The 18572-nt window shown below is 43.3% G+C and overlaps 1 protein-coding gene across 6 annotated transcripts in view; it reads left to right on the top strand.

Annotated features, from left to right (window-relative positions):
• Window positions 1–18572, top strand: part of CPXM2 (carboxypeptidase X, M14 family member 2) — a 136117-nt gene that overhangs the window by 43989 nt on the left and 73556 nt on the right. For all 6 annotated transcript variants that reach the window (XM_086377082.1, XM_086377084.1, XM_086377080.1 and 3 more), the window contains one exon: window positions 10909–11048. In XM_086377082.1, the coding sequence (XP_086233208.1) occupies window positions 10909–11048 (140 nt within the window). Of the gene's footprint in view, window positions 1–10908; window positions 11049–18572 lie in introns of those variants that run through there.

The raw sequence follows: 18572 nt of genomic DNA, 5'->3' as shown, positions 1-18572 counted from the left end.
TGAATCTCACAGATACCACAGTGAGCAAAAGGAGCCAGGCACAAAAGAGTTGTCACAGAAAGTTCCATTTATAGAAAAAAGAAAACAGGAAAATCAGTCCAGGCAGATGGATGTCAGAACAATGGTTATGTTAGGGGAAAGATAATGCCTGGGTGGGGCCACTGGTGGGAACTTTGGGGATGCTGGTCATGTTCTACATTTAGATCTGGGTGTGGGTACCTGGATGAGTGCACTTTGTAAAATTAAAAAAAAAAATTATTTATTTGGCTGCACAAGGTGTAGGGCCTTTGATCTTCACTGTGGCATGCAGGATCTTTTGTTTTGGCTTGTGGATTCTTAGTTGTATCAGGGAACTCCCTGATAGATTTTGTTTCAATCATTTTTCATTTCAAACTTGAGATATTTATTGTTTTCCTTAGTTAGTGCAAGACATTTTTAAAAAATGGATTTTGGGTTTAAAAATGGATTTAAAAGCAATAAGTATTTCATTTTAATCAACTTTATTGATTATTACCCCTTCATGGATCACAGACTTGTTGTGGCGAAGAGGTTTGCATAATTCACTGAAGATATGAGCCATGACATCCAGGGCCACTCAAGACAGACAGGTCATAGAGAGGAGTTCTGACAAAATGTGGTCCGCTGAAGGAGGGGATGGCAAACCACTCCATGTTCTTGCCTTAAGAACCCCGTGAACATTATGAAAAGGCAAAAACACATGACACCTGAAGATGAGCTCGTATATGTGAACCGAGAACTTCCAGGAGTACAAGCTGGGTTTGGAAAAGGCAGAGGACTAGAGATCAGACTGCCAACATTCTTTGGACCATAGAGAAAGCAAGGGAATTCCAGAAAAACATTTGCTTCTGCTTCATTGACTATGCGAAAGCCTTTGACTGTGTGGATCAAAAAACTGTTGAACATTCTTAAAGAGATGGGAATACCAGACCAGCTTACCTGTCTTCTGAGAAGCCTGTATGTGGGTCAAGCAGCCACAGTTAGAACCTTATGTGGAACAATGGACTGGTGCAAAATTGGAAAAGGAGTACGAGGCTGTATATTGTCACCCTGCTTATTTAACTTCTATGCAGAGTACATCATGTAAAATGCTGGGCTGGATGAATCACAAGCTGGAATCAAGATTGTCAGGAGAAATATCAACAACTTCAGATATGCAGATGATACCATTCTAGTGGCAGAAATCGAAGAGGAACTAAAGAGCCTCTTGAAGAAGATGAAAGAAGAGAGTGAAAAAGTTGGCTTAAAACTCAACATTAAAAAAACTAAGATCATGGCATCCAGTCCCATCACTTCATGGCAAATGGAAGGGGAAAAATTGGAAGAAGAGACAGATTTTATTTTTGGGGGCTCCAAAATCACTGCTGAGGGTGACTGCAGCCATGAAATTAAAAGCTGCTTACTTCTTGGAAGGAAAGCTATGCTAAACCTAGATCAGTTCAGTTCAGTTGCTCAGTCTTGTCCAACTCTTTGTGACCCCATGAATCGCAGCACGCCAGGCCTCCCTGCCCATCACCAACTCCCGGAGTTTACCCAAACTCATGTCCATCGAGTCAGTGATGCCATCCAGCCATCTCATTCTCTGTCATCCCCTTCTCCTCCTACCCCCAATCCCTCCCAGCATCAGGGTCTTTTCCAATGAGTCAACTCTTCACATGAGGTGGCCAAAGTACTAAACCTAAAAAGCAGAGACATTTCTTTGCCAACAAAGGTCCATATAGTCAAAGCTATGGTTTTTCCATTAGTCATGTACATATGTGAGAGTTGGACCATAAAGAAGGCTTATCGCCGAAGAATTGATGCTTTCAAATTGTAGTGATGGAGAAGACTCTTCAGAATCCCTTGGACTGCAAGGAGATCAAACTAGTCAATCCTAAAGGAAATCAACCCTGAATACTCATTGGAAGGACTGATGCTGAAGCTGAAGCTCCAGTACTTTGGCTACCTGATGCAAAGAGCTGACTCACTGGAAAAGACTCTGATGCTGGGAAAGATTGAAGGCAAAAGGAGACGGAGGCAGCAGAGGATGAGATGGTTAGATAGCGTCACCCACTCAATGGACATGAATTTGAGCAAACTGGGAGATAATGAAGGACCGGGAAGCCTGGTGTACTGCAGTCCATGGGGTTGCAAAGAGTCAGACATGACTTAGTGGCTGAACAACAACAACACTGATGATTAAGGTCTGAAGCGGCAGGAAGCTCTGCTTATTTGCGAAAGGATCAGCTGATTGGCACCCAGGCAGTGTTATGTGTCTATCAAAAGTTTATCACAGAGGTTTACCAAAGGTGGATATTCAGAGAGCATTATGGCCTCTTTTGGGAGAATAGTTACTTACCTATATTAATCAGATATCACAGCTAACATTTTTAGGTAATCGCTGCCTCCAAAAGGGGAACTTGTTGGTAACTATAAAGTTTCAGCCTCTGTTTCTAAGAATTTTTTTTTTAAAGATTTTAAAAGAACTATTACTTTATTCTGTTTCAGTCCAAATAGCCCTGGGTTATGTTTACAAAGTGGCAGCTGGGTCAATTATCTGGGAATTGCTGAATTGCTAAATTGTTACACTCACTTGGATATAACTTTTTAATTTGCTTCCAGATGTTTCTGTACTAAGGCAGCCCATGATCATGAAGTATGAACAGTGCAGATTAATGGTTTCATGACAGCAGAGTGATTTTGAGATTCACAGTTTTCTATATATGCCATAAAGCAAATTGCATAGTACCTAGCACATAGTAGGTGCTCATGTAGACACCTAGAAAATTAAAGAATAGTTTAAAAAATAGGTTGTATATCATATTTGTGCATTTGTCCATATTCGTCTTCGAAATTAAAAGATGCTTGCTCCTTGGAAGAAAAGCTATGACCCACCTAGACAGCATATTAAAAAGCAGAGACATTACTTTGCCAACAAAGGTCCATCTAGTCAAAGCTATGGTTTTTCCAGTAGTCATGTATGGATGTGAGAGCTGGACTGTAAAGAAAGCTGAGTGCTGAAGAGTTAATGCTTTTGAACTGTGGTATTGGAGAAGACTCTTGAGAGTCCCTTGGACTGAAAGGAGATCAAAGCAATCAATCCTAAAGGAAACCAGTCCTGAATATTCATTGGAAGGACTGATGCTGAAGTTGAAACTCCAAAACTTTGGCCCCCTGATATGAGGAACTGACTCATTTGAAAAGACTCTGATGCTGGGAAAGATTGAAGGCGGGAGAAGAAGGGGATGTCAGAGGATGAGATGGTTGGATGGCATCACCGACTCGATGGACATGAATTTGAGCAAGCTTTGAGAGTTGGTGATGGACAGGGAAGCCTGGCGTGCTACAGTCCATGGGGTCGCAAAGAGTCGGACACTACTGAGCTGAACTGTATTTGTGCATCTATCTATCTATATTTGTGCATCTCCTTTCCTTTCCTTTTATTTTAGTCAGTTTTATAAGCAAGTAGTTAAAGAAATCAAAACATTAAAGGATTATATCAGATAAACAATAGAATGGTTGTTGCCAGGGGCTGAGCAGGAGAGGAAATGGGGAGATGTAGGTTAAACAGTATATACTTTGAGTTATAAGAAGAGTAAGTTCAAAGGATCTAATATATAGCATGGTGATTATAGTTAATAATAACGATAATACAGTATTGTGTAATACTTGAAAGTTGTTGAGGAATATATCTTAAGCATTCTCACCACACACACAAACAAAAGAGCTAACACTTGAGGTGATGGCTGTATTAATTATCTTGATCTTGGTAATCCTTCTGTAATGTATATGCCTATCAAATCATCAAGTTGTACATATGTATAATTATATCTGTCGATTAGTCCTAATAAAGTTGGAAAAGACAAAAATAAAAACAAAGCGATGGTCCCTGTAGAGGCATTCCGCATTCTACCCTACTCCCTGACCCCCATCAAATGCTGTGAACGGGGCAACTACTTCCAGACTTTTTCACTTGTTTCTTTGGGAATTTCAATCTTAATTTCTAAATAATGTGCATGTATTGATATATACTGATTTATAATTTTTGGACTTTATCATTTGAATCTTTATTATGGAAGATGATGATTTCAGCTCATTTCTAATCATCCCTATTTAATCTTTCCAACAAAATTGTATCTCAACTTTTGGACAAAAACCTACATTGGAGGTTTTCATTGTTATGACTATAAATACTGCTTACTACTGAGCCAAGAATTATTGTAGTTTTAAGTCAAGAATTAATTCCCATTATATAACTTCTTGACGACTTTTTGTTTTCCTGGAAATGCTCATGTTTTAAAAAACCATCCCACACCCGGCAATAGTCTGGGTCTGTAAAACAGCCTTCAGTGTAACTTTCTGTTAGGTCAGATCTGCTCAGCCATTTTGAGTGTGACTTTTGCTTTTTGTGTTTCTGTAGACATCCTTTCAGGAGCCCTTTGACCTGCTGTGTTTCTGGATCTTCTGCATCACTTGTATCTTGGGATTTCTTCACCATCATCCTGTTTTGGAACCTTTGATTTCTCAATCTGACTTCCTCTTTTTGGTGTTCTGCTTCATTTATGTGGAGCATATCCTCTAGTAGCTTCATGGAAACGGTACGAGAGAAATTTTGGGGGGATCTGTGAATCTGAACACCGTTTTTTTGTGATCAATAGTCTATGTATAAAATTCCAAGTTGGAAAATCTTTGCTTTCAGAATTTTGGAGTCATCTCTTCATTCTTTTAGCTTCAGATGTTGTTATTGAGAATTCTGGTACTCTTCTTAATCTTTTATTTTGTTTTATTTTTTAAAATTAATTGTTCTTGGAGTACAGTTGATTTACAATGTTGTGTTAGCTTCTACTGTACATCAAAGTGAATCAGTTACACATACACATACACATATATCCAGTCTTTTTTTTTTAGATTCTTAAAGGTCATTACAGAGTATTGAGTAGAGTTCCTTGCGCTGTACAGTAGGTTCTTATTAGTTACCAGTTTTATGTATATTATAGTAGTGTATGTAGTGTATATATATCAGTCCCAATCTCCCAATTTTCCCTTCCCCTCTCTGTTTTATTGTTTCCTCTTTGAAAACTTTTAGAATCTTCTCTTTATTTCTGATATTTTAAAGCTCACAATGATATCCTTTGGTGTGGTTCTTATTTGAATCATTGTCCCATATTCTTAGTTCTTTGGAGACTTAAGCCATAGCGATTTGGGACATTTTCGTATAATAGTTTTTTGCAATTTCTTCCTCTGGAAAAAAAAATCTCTGACTTTACACTCTGCCCTTCTTCTTTTTCTGGTATGGTTATTGTTACTGGAATTTTCACATTCCAAGAGTTCTTTCTTGTGTACTACTATTTCCTCCCTAAGACTATCCTATTTTTGATTCATGCAAACAAGATCTTCTCTTTCAAGGGATCATAATTATAGTGTCTTTGAGGTTTTTTCCTGTTCTCCAGTATATTTTTAGCTTATTTATTTTTTGTTTGTTCTACACTTGGCTGCATTGTGTTCTAGAATTGCATGGAGAAACAGAGGTGGGTCATCTCACGCTTCACTATGCTGATGATTTCCACTGAATTGCCTGTACTTGTCTATCATATCTTCCCTCCTCTGTGTCCAGGGTTTTCAAATCTAGTCTCTCTGGTTGCCTTTTTTTAAGAGAAAAAACAATCAAGTTTTTGCAGAAGAGAAGACTGTACACATGGACATCACCAGATGGTCAATATAGAAATCAGATTGATTATATTCTTTGCAGCCAAAGATGGAGAAGCTCTATACAGTCGGCAAAAACAAGACCAGGAGCTGACTATGGCTCAAATCATGAACTCCTTCTTGCCAAATTCAGACTTAAATTGAAGAAATTGAAAGAGGAGAGTGAAAAAGTTGGCTTAAAATTCAGCATTCAGAAAGCTGAGATCATGGCATCAGGTCTCATCACTTCATGGCAAATAGATGGGGAAACAATGAAACAGTGAGAGACTTTATTTTGGGGGCTCCAAAATCAGTACAGATGGTGACTGCAGCCATGAAATTAAAAGACACTTGCTCCTTGGAAAAAAAGCTATGACCAACCTAAACAGCATATTAAAAAGTAGAGACATTACTTTGCCAACAAAGGTCCATCTAGTCAAAGCTATAGTTTTTCCAGTAGTCATGTATGGATGTGAGAGTTGGACTATAAAGAAAGCTGAGTGCCGAAGAATTGATGCTTTTGAACTGTGGTATTGGAGAAGACTCTTGAGAGTCCCAGGGACTGCAGGGAGATCCAACCAGTCCATCCTAAAGGAGATCAGTCCTGGGTGTTCGTTGGAAGGACTGATGTTGAAGCTGAAACTCCAATACTTTGGCCACTTGATGTGAAGAACTGACTCAATGGAAGAGACCCTGATGCTGGGAAAGATTGAAGGTGGGAGGAGAAGGGGAGAACAGGGGATGAGATCCCCTGATGGTTGTATGGCATCACCAACACAATGGACATGAGTTTGAGTAAACTGCGGGAGTTGGTGATGGACAGGGAGGCCTGGCGTGCTGCAGTCCATGGGGTCGCAAAGAGCTGGACATGACTGAGCAACTGAACTGAGCTGAAGGCTGGGGTGGTGGGGCAGATGTGAGAATCTAATTTTTTTTGATTTACATTTTGAATCAATTCCCCGTTTTTAGTCCTCTCTCACTCTCACCTTTCAAGATATCTAAGAATCCAGTTTTTGAGCTTTCTTAAATTCTGTGTGGCTTACTTCCCATTGGTGTGTCCCTTGGAAGTTAGCACTTTCTTCTCTTACTGAGTTATTCAAGAGCCCTTCGTCTCATTTCTATCTTCATATATTGTGATCTGAGTTTTATAAACATCTCCTAGTTCTATCAGTGGTCAAAGTTGTGTTTCTTTATCTTGTTTTCTTTGTTTAGGGGAACTTGTGAGAGAAGAACCTGGAGAAACCAACGTATTTACTCCATCATTTTGAAACAGACAATTCCCATTTGATTGATCTTAAATGGAGAGTGTCAGGTTTTCTCTTTGTTATGGAATTAATAATTCCCCCTTTTATCTTAAGCAAAATCTTTCATCAATTAGATGTCTTGATAGGGATTTTTAAGGGAAAAAATGATGCATATAAAAATTGCCTTGAGAAAATTACATTAATTCCTAATTTATTTGGTACTCTAGAATAAACAGTCATTCTATGTAAGTGGTATTTTGAAGACTAGTTTCCTTAAAGTTTAAGGAATCAAACCTTCCATTTCAACAATTTCTGACTTAAATTTCTCCAAAATTGATGAAGTACTTCTCTTCATTATTAAACAAAAAGGGATGAATGTTTCTTGGTTTCTCAGACATGTTACTGATATCATTTTTGGCCCTCTGGTGTAATTTGGTGACATCTCTGAGACTGGTACCTCCTCTTGCATTGAATTCTCCTGGACTCTTGCTTTATCAATTTATAATTGATTTTGCAGAGGTGACTGTCATGTCCCAAAGGGTCAGCTTCGCGCAGGGCTCTTCAATCCCCTGACACCTTATTACACTTAATTGACTGTCTGGTGTGCTTAGGAAGAGCTGAGATTGGCAGCAGAAGCAGGATATCCAGGCTAGAAAAACCAGGAACAGGAAATCAAATGTCAGCTCTCAGACAGCAGGCTTTGGTTGAATGGCATGAGGACAGCTGCTCCAAGCTTTCATGATCTTGGAGGGGTAAACATCTCGAGCTGTATGGCAGCTCTTTCTTGTGTGCTTAGCCCAGGAGCTGGCATGCTTAAGCTCTGCACGATCCACGTCTGGGGCTGGGCAGCTCTTTGTGGCCGGGCTGTCCCACGGCTTGTAGAATGTTTCCCAGCATTCCTGGCCTCTGTCTGTCGTTGCCAGTTGCACACGCTGCCCCCCGTTGTCACAGCCAAACACGGCTGCAAGCATTGCCGGATATCCCGTGGGGGAGGCAACGTGGCCTCCTGCTGAGAACTGTAGACAGTGGACCTCCTCTGTTTTCAGATTTTATGATTCTTTCCTGGATATTTGATGTTGTAAACACCATGACACCAGTTGACTGGAGTAGTGTTGCAATTCCCTAGACTTTTCCAAATGTGAACTAATTCTTAAAACATCCATATTTTCACGATTTACCAAATATTCATTGTTTTAGATGTACTGATTTGTTGTTGTTTAGTCGCTAAATTGTGTCTGACTCTTCGAGACCCCATGGACTGTAGCCCGTGCCAGGCAGTCTGCTCTGTTGGTGGAATTATCTTGGCAAGAAGACTGGAGCGGGTCGCCATTTCCTTTTCCATGAGATCTTCCCGACCCAGGGATCGAACCGTGTCTCCTGCTTGGCAGGTGGATTCTTTACCCCTGAGCCAGCAGGGAAGCCCAGATGTACTGATAACTAGTGTTAGCTGAGTGTTCAGTTCTTTTGGCATTCATGTTAACCAAGTGCCAGCCCCTGTTGAAAGCACAGTTAGCATCCTAAGGGAGAAATGAGCATTGCTCTCACTTGAGCAGATGGGGAAACCGAGGCACAGAGCAATTTAGGCAAATTGCCTGAACTTGTACCGTATGAAGGTTGCAGACCTGAGAGTGACACCCAGCTAGGGCTTCAGAGCACAAGCTCTTAATCAGCCCACTGTGCAGTGGTTGATCGTGAGATGCTAACACCAGAAGATGCCGTGAGGGGACTTTAGTCCATCTGCCTGTTCTGAGTTCTGGGAAGGCAGGTCTGACCCCATGTTGTCTACCTTTGTATTCCTCCTGCCTGGACCACAACTTGGCAAATAGCAGAGGCAAGGTGAAGGTTAATTTCAATAAATAAATGAAACTGTTCTAAGCACCAGTCTCATGGGTGGTTTACAAGAAGAGAGGAACCTCAACAAAAACTCAGTGTATATTATGGTTTCTTGAAAGAAGATGAATTGTGATACTGTAAGTCATTAATGGGTTGCAGGTCTCTTCTTTTGGGGGGATAAGTGCCATAGATGAAGAAAGGGAACAATTGTGTAATTATAGCCTTCAGACAGGGTTGGTGATCTCCCTGATGACCGGCAGTCCTGGGAAATGAGACATTATATTTAAAAGTCGGCATTGCTTTAACAAAACTCACTGAAGCACAGGTAGAACAAGTCATGCACACTTGCAAAATTGAGCTTTTCTTTGGTGGCTCTGGAAGGCAAAATCTTGCAGCACCTCTAGGTCCTTATTATAGACACCCTGTGTGCCTTCAGACACAGAGGTGCTGGTTAACTGAGAGCGTGGGTTTCTGGAGAATGTTGACTAACAGCCATTTTATTCACCTTCATTTGAGATGGGTGCGCTTTTAAAAGAGCATCTGGTGCTCAGTTGCTCACTGGTGTCTGACTCTCTTTGACCCCATGGATATAGCCTGCCAGGCTCCTCTGTTCATGGAATTTCCCAGGCGAGAGTAGATGACCATGGTACATTAGTGTTCCAACATTTGCTCTCAGAGCTCTTTCAGGATTGTTCCAGGAGTGGACTGGGAATGCATACTCTGTGTTGGTCCTGATACAAGGTTTATGTTATCCAGTGCAGTGCTGGATGAGTTCTGTCAATAGGACCCCTTGCCAAGCTGTTCCTCTGCTATTGCTGGGGTCTGAGTTCCACATCACTGTTGGCCATTAAAATAAGGCTGACAGAATTTGAGTTGAAAAGTGCTCAGAGGTAGGGAAGATGGACTGGCCTGTCATTTTCATCTCTTGAGTATCATTCAGACTTTTTCTCATATGATTATGTACTTGTGAAATAGGCATCGGAAAATGAGATTAATGCAGAAAGGGTCTTAGTAAATTAGGAAGTTTCCCCTGACTCCTTTGTCTTTTTTTTTTTAAACATCAGGGAGTTGTCTCTTCAAATGGGGATAACATAGGGAAAATTCTAGAACAGAAATTCATCCACATTGTAAATTCAGATCAGGAGAATCCCTGGTGGCAAAAGCAACTGATACTCAGACCCATCAAATGGCTTAAATGCTAATAAGTAAATTTCACTAGATAAACCTAACCTTTAACATCCGGTTCAAATATCTCCTCAGCCTGGGGGCTTTCTGTCCATCATCTTCCCCAGCTCAAGTTAACTGTGCTGTCCTTGAACACTCCCAAAGCAGTTTGTTCCTATTCCTGAAATAACACCTGCCCTATTGTGTTCTCACTTATCTATTTTCATGTCTTTCTTCCTGCCTGGATCTTGAGGTTCCAGGAGGAAACGATTCACCTTTGTGCTCCCAGCACCTGGCGTGTGTAGGCTGGTACGTAGGAGACGCTCTGTGTCTATTGGATGAATGAGTAACAGGAGAACTCATTAAATTTCATTTTTCACACTGGGCAAGAGGAGGACTTATCATATTGAAATATTTCCAACTTGTTAATAACAAGCAGCTCATTTTTATGATTTGGAATTAAGAGTTCAGAGCACAGTGACTTTTTTCTTTATGTACTTCCTCATTCTCTTCTATCCCTCCCACCTACCTTCCTAGAAATGTCACAAAAAAACTTGTCTACATTTTCTTTGAGTATATGCTGGGTCTTTCTGAAGAATGCCCTCCCTCTTCTTTTTTTTAAAAGTATCTGTGTGTGTGTTCAGTCACTCAGTCGTGTCTGACTCTTTATGACTCGATGTCTGTCTGTTTACGACTGTAGCCTGCCAGGCTCTTCTGTCCTTGAGATTCCTCCTGGCAAGAACACTGGAGTGGGTTGCCATGTCCCTCTCCATTTTTTAAGTATATTGATTGACAATGTTGTGTTAGTTTCAGGTGTACAGCAAAGTGATTCAGCTCCATCTTTTCAGATATAGCTTTTTCAGATTCTTTTCCCTTATAGATTATTGTGAGGTACTGAGCATCGTCCCCTGTGCTACACAGTAGGGCCGCGTTGGTTGTCTGTTTTATATGTAGTATTGAAGAACACCCCTCTCTTTCTTTTCAGGCGGGCATTAATGAAAATGATTTTTATGATGGGGCATGGTGCGCGGGGAGGAATGACCTGCACCAGTGGATTGAAGTGGACGCCAGACGACTGACCAAGTTCACGGGTGTCATCACGCAAGGGAGGAACTCACTCTGGCTGTAAGTGTGGCTGGACCCGTGCTTAGGCTCTGGGCCGTGGGTCTGAAGTTCTAGGGTTCAGACAGAGTCAGGGAAGTCGCAGAGAAGAATCTGGTGACCGGCAATAGAAGGGAAGGTTACAGGGAAGATGGGAGGCTGGCCTTGCTGTAGACACCTTGGGAAGCTGCATCTTTTGGTCAACATCTTCCCCAGCACAGGAGCAGAGAGAGGGATCCGCAGGTTAGACTGAGGAGGCAAAGGTACTCTTTGGCAAGTAGCTGCCTTCCTGGATGTGGGGTGAGTCACTGGTGCCCTGACAGGTGGGCTGAGCAGATGTTCAGTGAGCAACCGGTAGCTGCCTCCACCCACTGTCCTGTGGTGGAAGGAATGAATCTTCTCAATCCTGGGAAGAAAGAGGAAGCACAGGCAAGTTCCTGAATAAAGAACTTCTAGAAGAGGAGGAGAATTGAAGGATGAACCAGTGAGAATAAGATGGAATCCCATTGCTCAGAAGGGAGCTTGAGATCAGGGCTGGGTCAGTAAGAATGGTAATCCCCAGAGAGGTGGGCTGTAGTCCCTTACAATGCTTCGTCTCATGGTGCTGTGCTGTGGTCGATCACTTCAGTCATGTCCGACTCTTTGTGGCCCACCAGGCTCCTCTGTCTGTGGGATTTTCCCAGCAAGAATATTGGAGTGGTTGCCATGCCCTCGTCCGGGGATCTTCCCAACCCAGGGATCAAACCTGCATCTTCTGTGTCTCCTGCATCACAGGCAGATTCTTTACCACTGAGCCACCAGGGAAGCCCAGTCTCATGGTGGATATATACAACGGGATATTATTCAGCTTTAAAAAGGAAGGGGCTTCTGACGCACACTAGAATATGCATGAACTTTGAGGACATTATGCTCAAGGCAATAAGCCAGACACAGAAGGACAAATACTGCATGATGCCACTTCCTTGAGGTTCCTAGAGCAGGTCAAGTCATAGAGACAGAAAGGAGAGGAAACAGTGGCTGCCAGGGTCTGGAGGGGAGGGGAATGGCATTATTACCTAATGGGTACAGAGTTGAGTTGAGGGTGATGAAAAGTTTTGGAGATGGATGGTGGTGAGGGTGTCACAGAATTTCACACTTCCAAATGGTTAAAGTGATGCATTTTGTGTTATGTATATTCTGCTACAGTAAACAAAAAAATTCTAGACCCTTCAACTTCATCCCAGGGCTGTTGGTAGAGACAGAGGCAGGACAGTATCTGTGAGGTTGTTCTGTGGCTCAAGTTGTGTCCAGAGCAAACGTGTGGAGACTGGGGGCTGGGCGAGAGTCAGGAGGGGCTGCAGGACCCTGGGCGTTTTCTGAATTTAAATAAGAAATTTTCAGTTCCTCTAGCATCTGTCTCTATACTGAGAAGCCAGGAGCACAAACACCCCACACTTAGACATTGGGAAACTGTGCACCTAGTTAGCCAAGCATCGTTCTGCCCTGGTGCCCTCTGCCTGCTCAGTCTGCACACTCAAATCCCATGTCTTGACCCCTTTCGGTTTTACTGACTACTGGTTGGCAACCAGGCTTCCCTGATGGCTCAGCGGGTAAAAAATCCATCTGCAATGCAGGAGACACAGGAGACGTGAGTTCAATCCCTGAGTCAGGAAGATCCCCTGGAGGAGGAAATGGCAACCCACTCTAGTATTCTTGCCTGAAAAATCCCATGGACAGGATCACAAAGAGTCAGACAGGACTCAACAAATAAACCGACAGCCATATAAAATCTATCATTGGTTGATTAGATTAATTTTAATTCCTAGAAAGGTCAACATTCATAAGTAAACCAGGATAAGAGAAGGGAACCTGGCATTTAAATGCTTCTCATTGTCACTGTAAACGGGACTTTCTTATTAGATGACAGTTGTCAGGCAATGACTCATCCTGTTTTTGTCTGAATCTTTTTTTTATTGTAAAGACAAGACTGTAACCACTAACAACATCTAGAAACATTACTGGTGATTCCAGTGTCCTTAGGCAAACAGAATTTTTCTACATGTTTGTAATCATATTACCTATGCGATTATTATTTTTAATTTAAAATGTATCCATAACATTTTCATGCTGTGACTCAGGTTTCATAATGATCATTGTTAATAGCCTATAATTTACTCAGCTTTGCCTCACTCACCATCTCAATTTTCTGCTATCACACATCAATTTTCAGGAGAGCATTTACATACTTTTTTTCTTCCTTTGAATTACTTCCTTCAAATAAATTTCCAGGGCAGGGATAATTTGTGCATTTTGATGATGTTGGGTTATGTATTTGTGCTACTTTGCGTACCAGATTTTATCCACTTTACCTTCCAGTAACACTTCTGTGTGTGTTCATTTGTGCTGATGTTTGCTCTGCGGTGTGTGTTTTGCTCAATCAGTGGCTTATTACCATAACTATTGTTTTCGCTGTGTAGATTCTTAAAAGGCAAGGAATTTAGAAGAAGCAAAGTCAAGTTGCTCAGGGAGAATAGAAACTCAGAAAGAAAGACTGATTTGAGATGATCCGTAGGGATGAGAGTAAGGGCTTTACCTTAAGCTTGGATATTAGGCTGTCTAATCACTATCATTAGAGATGCAGTAGTTGGTTTATTATTGGCTCAGAAAGAAAGAGCTGGGTAGGAGTGCCGCTCACATTCTATTTCAGCTGGAAACACAAGAGGGTTCGGAGTGAATAAGAAATTACAGTAGAACAATATCTTTCTTTGACTTGGCCCGGGACAGGAACATCTAGAGGGAGGGCAAGGGATAGAATTGCTTTTAAGAGTCAGTCTTTTAATGTCTAAATGTATTTCAAGTCAAGGACAATGAAAAGAAATCCAATGAGTTTCAGTTTATTTACCTCCTGGAATAGGACTGTGCACTAAGGAGTGAGGAGGAAATGGTCAAGAGTACATTTTGGTACCTGAGCCCCTTCTCCCAGAGGCATGAGTAATGCTGGAAGCATTAGCTGTGTTCTATTATGAGCAGAAAACTTGCTGACAACATAAACCAGCAAATACCCATGGTAAAGAAGGCAGTAGTTATCTTTCTTTCCCTCTCCCAGGCTATCCTTGAGCTGTTCCCCTGTGGTCATCATATGACTTTTAATATTTTTGTTTATTGGTTTCCATATTTCTCCCTACTAGTCTATGGACACAATAGAGGCATTGCTTTGATAGTCTGTGTCTCTGGGACCTGGCCTAGTACCAGGCATCTGGTAGATGCTCAATGAATGATTCTTAATGAACACTGTAAGGAAGTAACAAATTAGCAAAGAACCATTCACACCGAATACTGATGCGTTAATTAATTTATGAGTGAAAATGACTGAGGGCAGGCTTAAATTATAAGGGGAGAGGGGAGGGGATGTGGAAAGTCTAGTTGAGGGGTGATGAGAATTTTTAGAGATGAAAGCAGGGGAAACAGCGTGGCTTTGGGATTACATCACGGCTGACTCTTGCTGGTTATGAGATTTTTCTTCTTTGAACCTCAGTATGCTCTTCTTTAAAATGGGTTAACTACTGTCTAGCTCATAAAGATGTGGTGAAAGTTAAATGCAATTATGTTAATGATGTTTCAAAATTACCCAGCACATAATAAGTGCTCAATAGATGGGAATTTCTTCCCTTTGCACCTCCTTGGGTTTATCTAGAACAGTGGTTTTCAAGCTTATTTTTAGTCACAGATCTTCCTTCTTATAAAGTCTTTTTTGGAAACATGTAGAAAACACAGACAGAACTTCCCCAGTGGTCCTCTGGTAAAGAATCTGCCTGCCAGTGCAGGAATCCGGGTTCAGTCCCTGGTCCCGGAAGATCCCACGTGCCTCGGAGCAGCTAAGCCCATGGCCACAACTACTGAAGCCTGAGCACCCTAGAGCTGGTGCTCTGCAACGAGGTAAACCACCGCAGTGAGGAGCCTGCGCACCTCACCTGGAGCACAGCCCCCACTCGGCGCAGCTAGAGAAAGCCCGGACGCAGCAACAAACACTCAGGGCAGCTATAAATAAATAAATAAACCAAAAAGAAAAAAATAAATACAGATAAGTAAACCAAAAACAAAGAAAAAATACAGAGAGGTGAAGCTGCTTCCTGTGCATCTGGCAGGGGGGAGCGTTGCCTGCCGGGCCCTGCCTTCGCCCTCTCACAGGCGCATCCTTGGAGGATGTATCCATCCGAGGATCGCTGTGTAACAAGCATGCTACACAGGGAGCTTCTCTGTAGGTTACAATCCTGCCAGCTCCTCCAAGCGCCGATTGCTTCTTCCTGACTCCAGCCGGGTAACAGGCGGATGTGGATCTCAGACCAAAACAAGCAATGGCAGAGTTGGAGTTAGAGTCTGATTTCTTCCAGTTAAACAGGAAGAACGTCCACTAATTCAGAGTGTTGCATTTGGTTGGTGATGTTTTAGAAATGGAAGGAGAATGGGGTGATGGCTCCTTCAGGTTGGCCAAACGGATGTTGTTATTTGTAAATAGCGCCTATCTGATTGTTAGATTGCACAAGCACTTTGGAGTATTAATCAGTTCAGTTCAGTTGCTCAGTCGTGTCCGACTCTTTGTGACCCCAGGGACTGTAGCACGCCAGGCATCCCTGTCCATCACCAACTCCTGGAACTTGGAGTATTAATATCAGAACTCTGTAATATTTTTCATTCATAAAACTTTTGTGGTTGGTATTTTAAAATGGTCATCCATCATCTTATTTGTTCCTGACCTCCTCTTTATGTGTTTATGATTTCACTCATCTCTTTATTGAGCACTCTGATCTGAACACTCTGTACAAGAAGTGGCCTGCCTGCAGGGAGCTCTCAGCCTGGAAGAACCTGATATGTTGACAGATCCACTAGAATTGGCATAGTCCAGGCTGGTAGGATGGGAAGAGGGGCGCTGTTCTCAGACCTGTGATTCAGATGTGAAGGGCAATGCGGGGGATGGTGATGCTTAGCCATGATCTGGGACTAGCTCATAACCAAGTTGATGAAAAACTATATGATTCTAGTTTTGATAATTTTCAAATAATTCATGCTATTTGAAAGTAATAAAACATAATTGTTTCCATGATACTGAATAACTTACATTTTTCACCAATATAAATGATTCTTTCCCATTGCATTGCAGTTTAGTGGAATGTTAGTATGCTAGAAAAAGCCAATTTTTGTTTTGCTGATTTCAGAAAGTATATTAGATGTGTGAATGTCACAGTTATAACCAATATGGTGACTGAAAAGTTAATTATTCTGCCTGAGGTGAATAGATGCGTCTAATGACTTGGGTGAAATACAGGCAATTTAAAACAACCAAATGGTTTAGACTTTACTTATTTCATAAACAGGATAATTCTCATCCTCTCTTGAGAGTCTGTAAATGTGTCCTTAAAGAGAAGCAGCCATTTGATTGATGGATTTGTAAGGTGAGGGCTGGGGAAAGTTTGTCTGGTTGGCTGAATTTTTTAAAAGCAGTTCCACTAATTAAGTAGGATGAATGGCTTATGGCTGAGAACCCAGAGATGGTAGGAAAGACAGCCGCAGCCCGAAGAAGCTGGCTTTCAGTCTGTCGGTGCAGAATCTTGGCTGATATTCTGAATGTGAGCGTCCCCTTCGAGAATTCTGAGGGTGGAGAAAATGAGCAGATGGGGTACCCAAGCCAGACGAAGACAAGGTCAAGGAAAGGCCTGTTGCCTGCTCTTTTCCTGGACACACCGTGGTCCTGGGAAGGACAGGTGGCCGATGGAGCGGGTCCCCGAGGGGTGAGGGTGGTGGTGAGCAGTGGGGCTGATGGGGGTGCAGAGGCTCAGCTGGAAGGAGGGAGTCCACCTGTCCCGAGAGAACAGAGCTGGGGAGTCGGGAAGTAAGTGCTGAAGTGGGTTCAGAGCCTTCACACTGGAGGGTTTTCTATTCTTGATGAAGTAGGAGGAGGGTCCTCTGCAGACAGTGAGTGAGACAGATTCAGGGACTGGAGATGTAAGGACAGGGAGCTTCGCTGTCCCATTAGAGAAAGGGCTTGGCTGGCCTCCCAAGCTCAGGGAATTGTAATGGGCTCAGTGGTAAAGAGTCTGCCTGCACATGCAGGAAACTCAGGAGATGTGAGTTCGATCCCTGGGTCAGGAATATCCCCTGGAGAAGAGAATGGCAACCCATTCCAATATTCTTGCCTGGGAAATCCCATGGACAGAGGAGCCTGGTGGGCTACAGCCCATAGGGTTGCAAAGAGTCGGACAAGACTGAGCATGCACGCATTCATGCATTTCCCCAGTGTTAGTCACTCAGTTGTAGCCCGCCAGGCTCCTCTGTCCATGGAATTCTCCAGACAAGAATACTGGAGTGGGTAGCCATTCCCTCTCCAGGAGATCTTCCCAGGGATCAAACCTGGGTCTCCTGCGTGGCAGACAGAGTCTTTACCGTCTGAGCCATTAGGGGAGCCCACACGTATGCATTAGGCACCACTGATGCTTTCTCCACTTGAGGGTGGTGGAGTTGGTGGCAGTGCAACTGATACCCTGGGGCTAGGCCGTCGCAGGACCCGGTAGGACGAAGCGCGTTAGGAGTGAAGGGTTGTGAGGCTGAGATCCAGGGCTGGTCAGGAAGGAGTCCAAGCCAGAGGGCTGATTCCCTGGAAGTTAAGATCAAGTTCACAGAGCCCCTGGGGGAGATGAGGTTTCAGAAAAGACAGAAACTTGGAAGGGGAGGACACTGACCATCTGGGGACTCCACGGGGGCAGTCGAGGTGATGACTGGGGTCAGGGAGTGGGGCTGGAGAGGGGCAGACATTTGGGAATCTTGAGGTCGCAGGCTTGGCTGCTTAGGGCTGTTCGTGTTGGGAGAATCTCCAAGACGCGCTGGACCCTAGATCAGGAGGGGGGATGAAGAGGCAGCTGAGGAGGCAGCGGGGTCTGTGTGGGAAGGAAAATGAAGGTGAGGAGGGACAGAGGCCTGTGTAGAGGCCGCTGGAGGACGTTCATCCAGAGACCAGGGAGAGAGATGGAGCCTTCCCAAGAGCTGGCTTGGCCTGGGGCTCTGCCCAGGGGCTGGACCTCTGGTTTCCACAGTGAGAAGTATTCACCCGGCCCCTCCCTGTCTCTTCAACTTCATCTGGTTTTCCACTCCCGGAGGACTGAGCCTTGGCAGTCGGGCCGCAGCCCTGCAGCAGCGCGCCAGGGTGCAGAGGGAAGGGGCGCCGGGCTGGGCGGGGAGCGCGGAGCCCCTGGAGGCAGGGCTCATGGGGCCACTGCTGCGCTTTGTGAATCACGTGCTCATCTTCTCGCGGAGGGTCGGACACAACTTAGCACGGCACACGGCACGTCTTCTCGGGAGAGAGCCTGTGCATGTTTTCAGGACGTGTCCCTTTGCGTCTCCTCCCTCACTGGCAAAATGAAATGTTTGGCGCCTGTGGGGGCTGGGAGACAGAAGTTTCCAAACTCCTCCCTAACCTCTTTGAAAACCATCCATTTCTGAACTGCTGAGTTTGGCTAAAATGGAGGGGTTTCGATGACAACATCTCCAAGTTCAAGTAGAAGGCCAGGCATGCCATCG

Source organism: Bos grunniens, chromosome 26 (genome assembly GCF_055505025.1).
Source record: "Bos grunniens cultivar Pamir isolate PY7600 chromosome 26, Bosgru_T2T1.0, whole genome shotgun sequence".
In the NCBI taxonomy this organism is placed as follows: domain Eukaryota; kingdom Metazoa; phylum Chordata; class Mammalia; order Artiodactyla; family Bovidae; genus Bos; species Bos grunniens.
The sequence above is the reverse complement of the archived record's forward strand: the minus strand, read 5'-3'. Positions and strand labels throughout refer to the sequence as shown.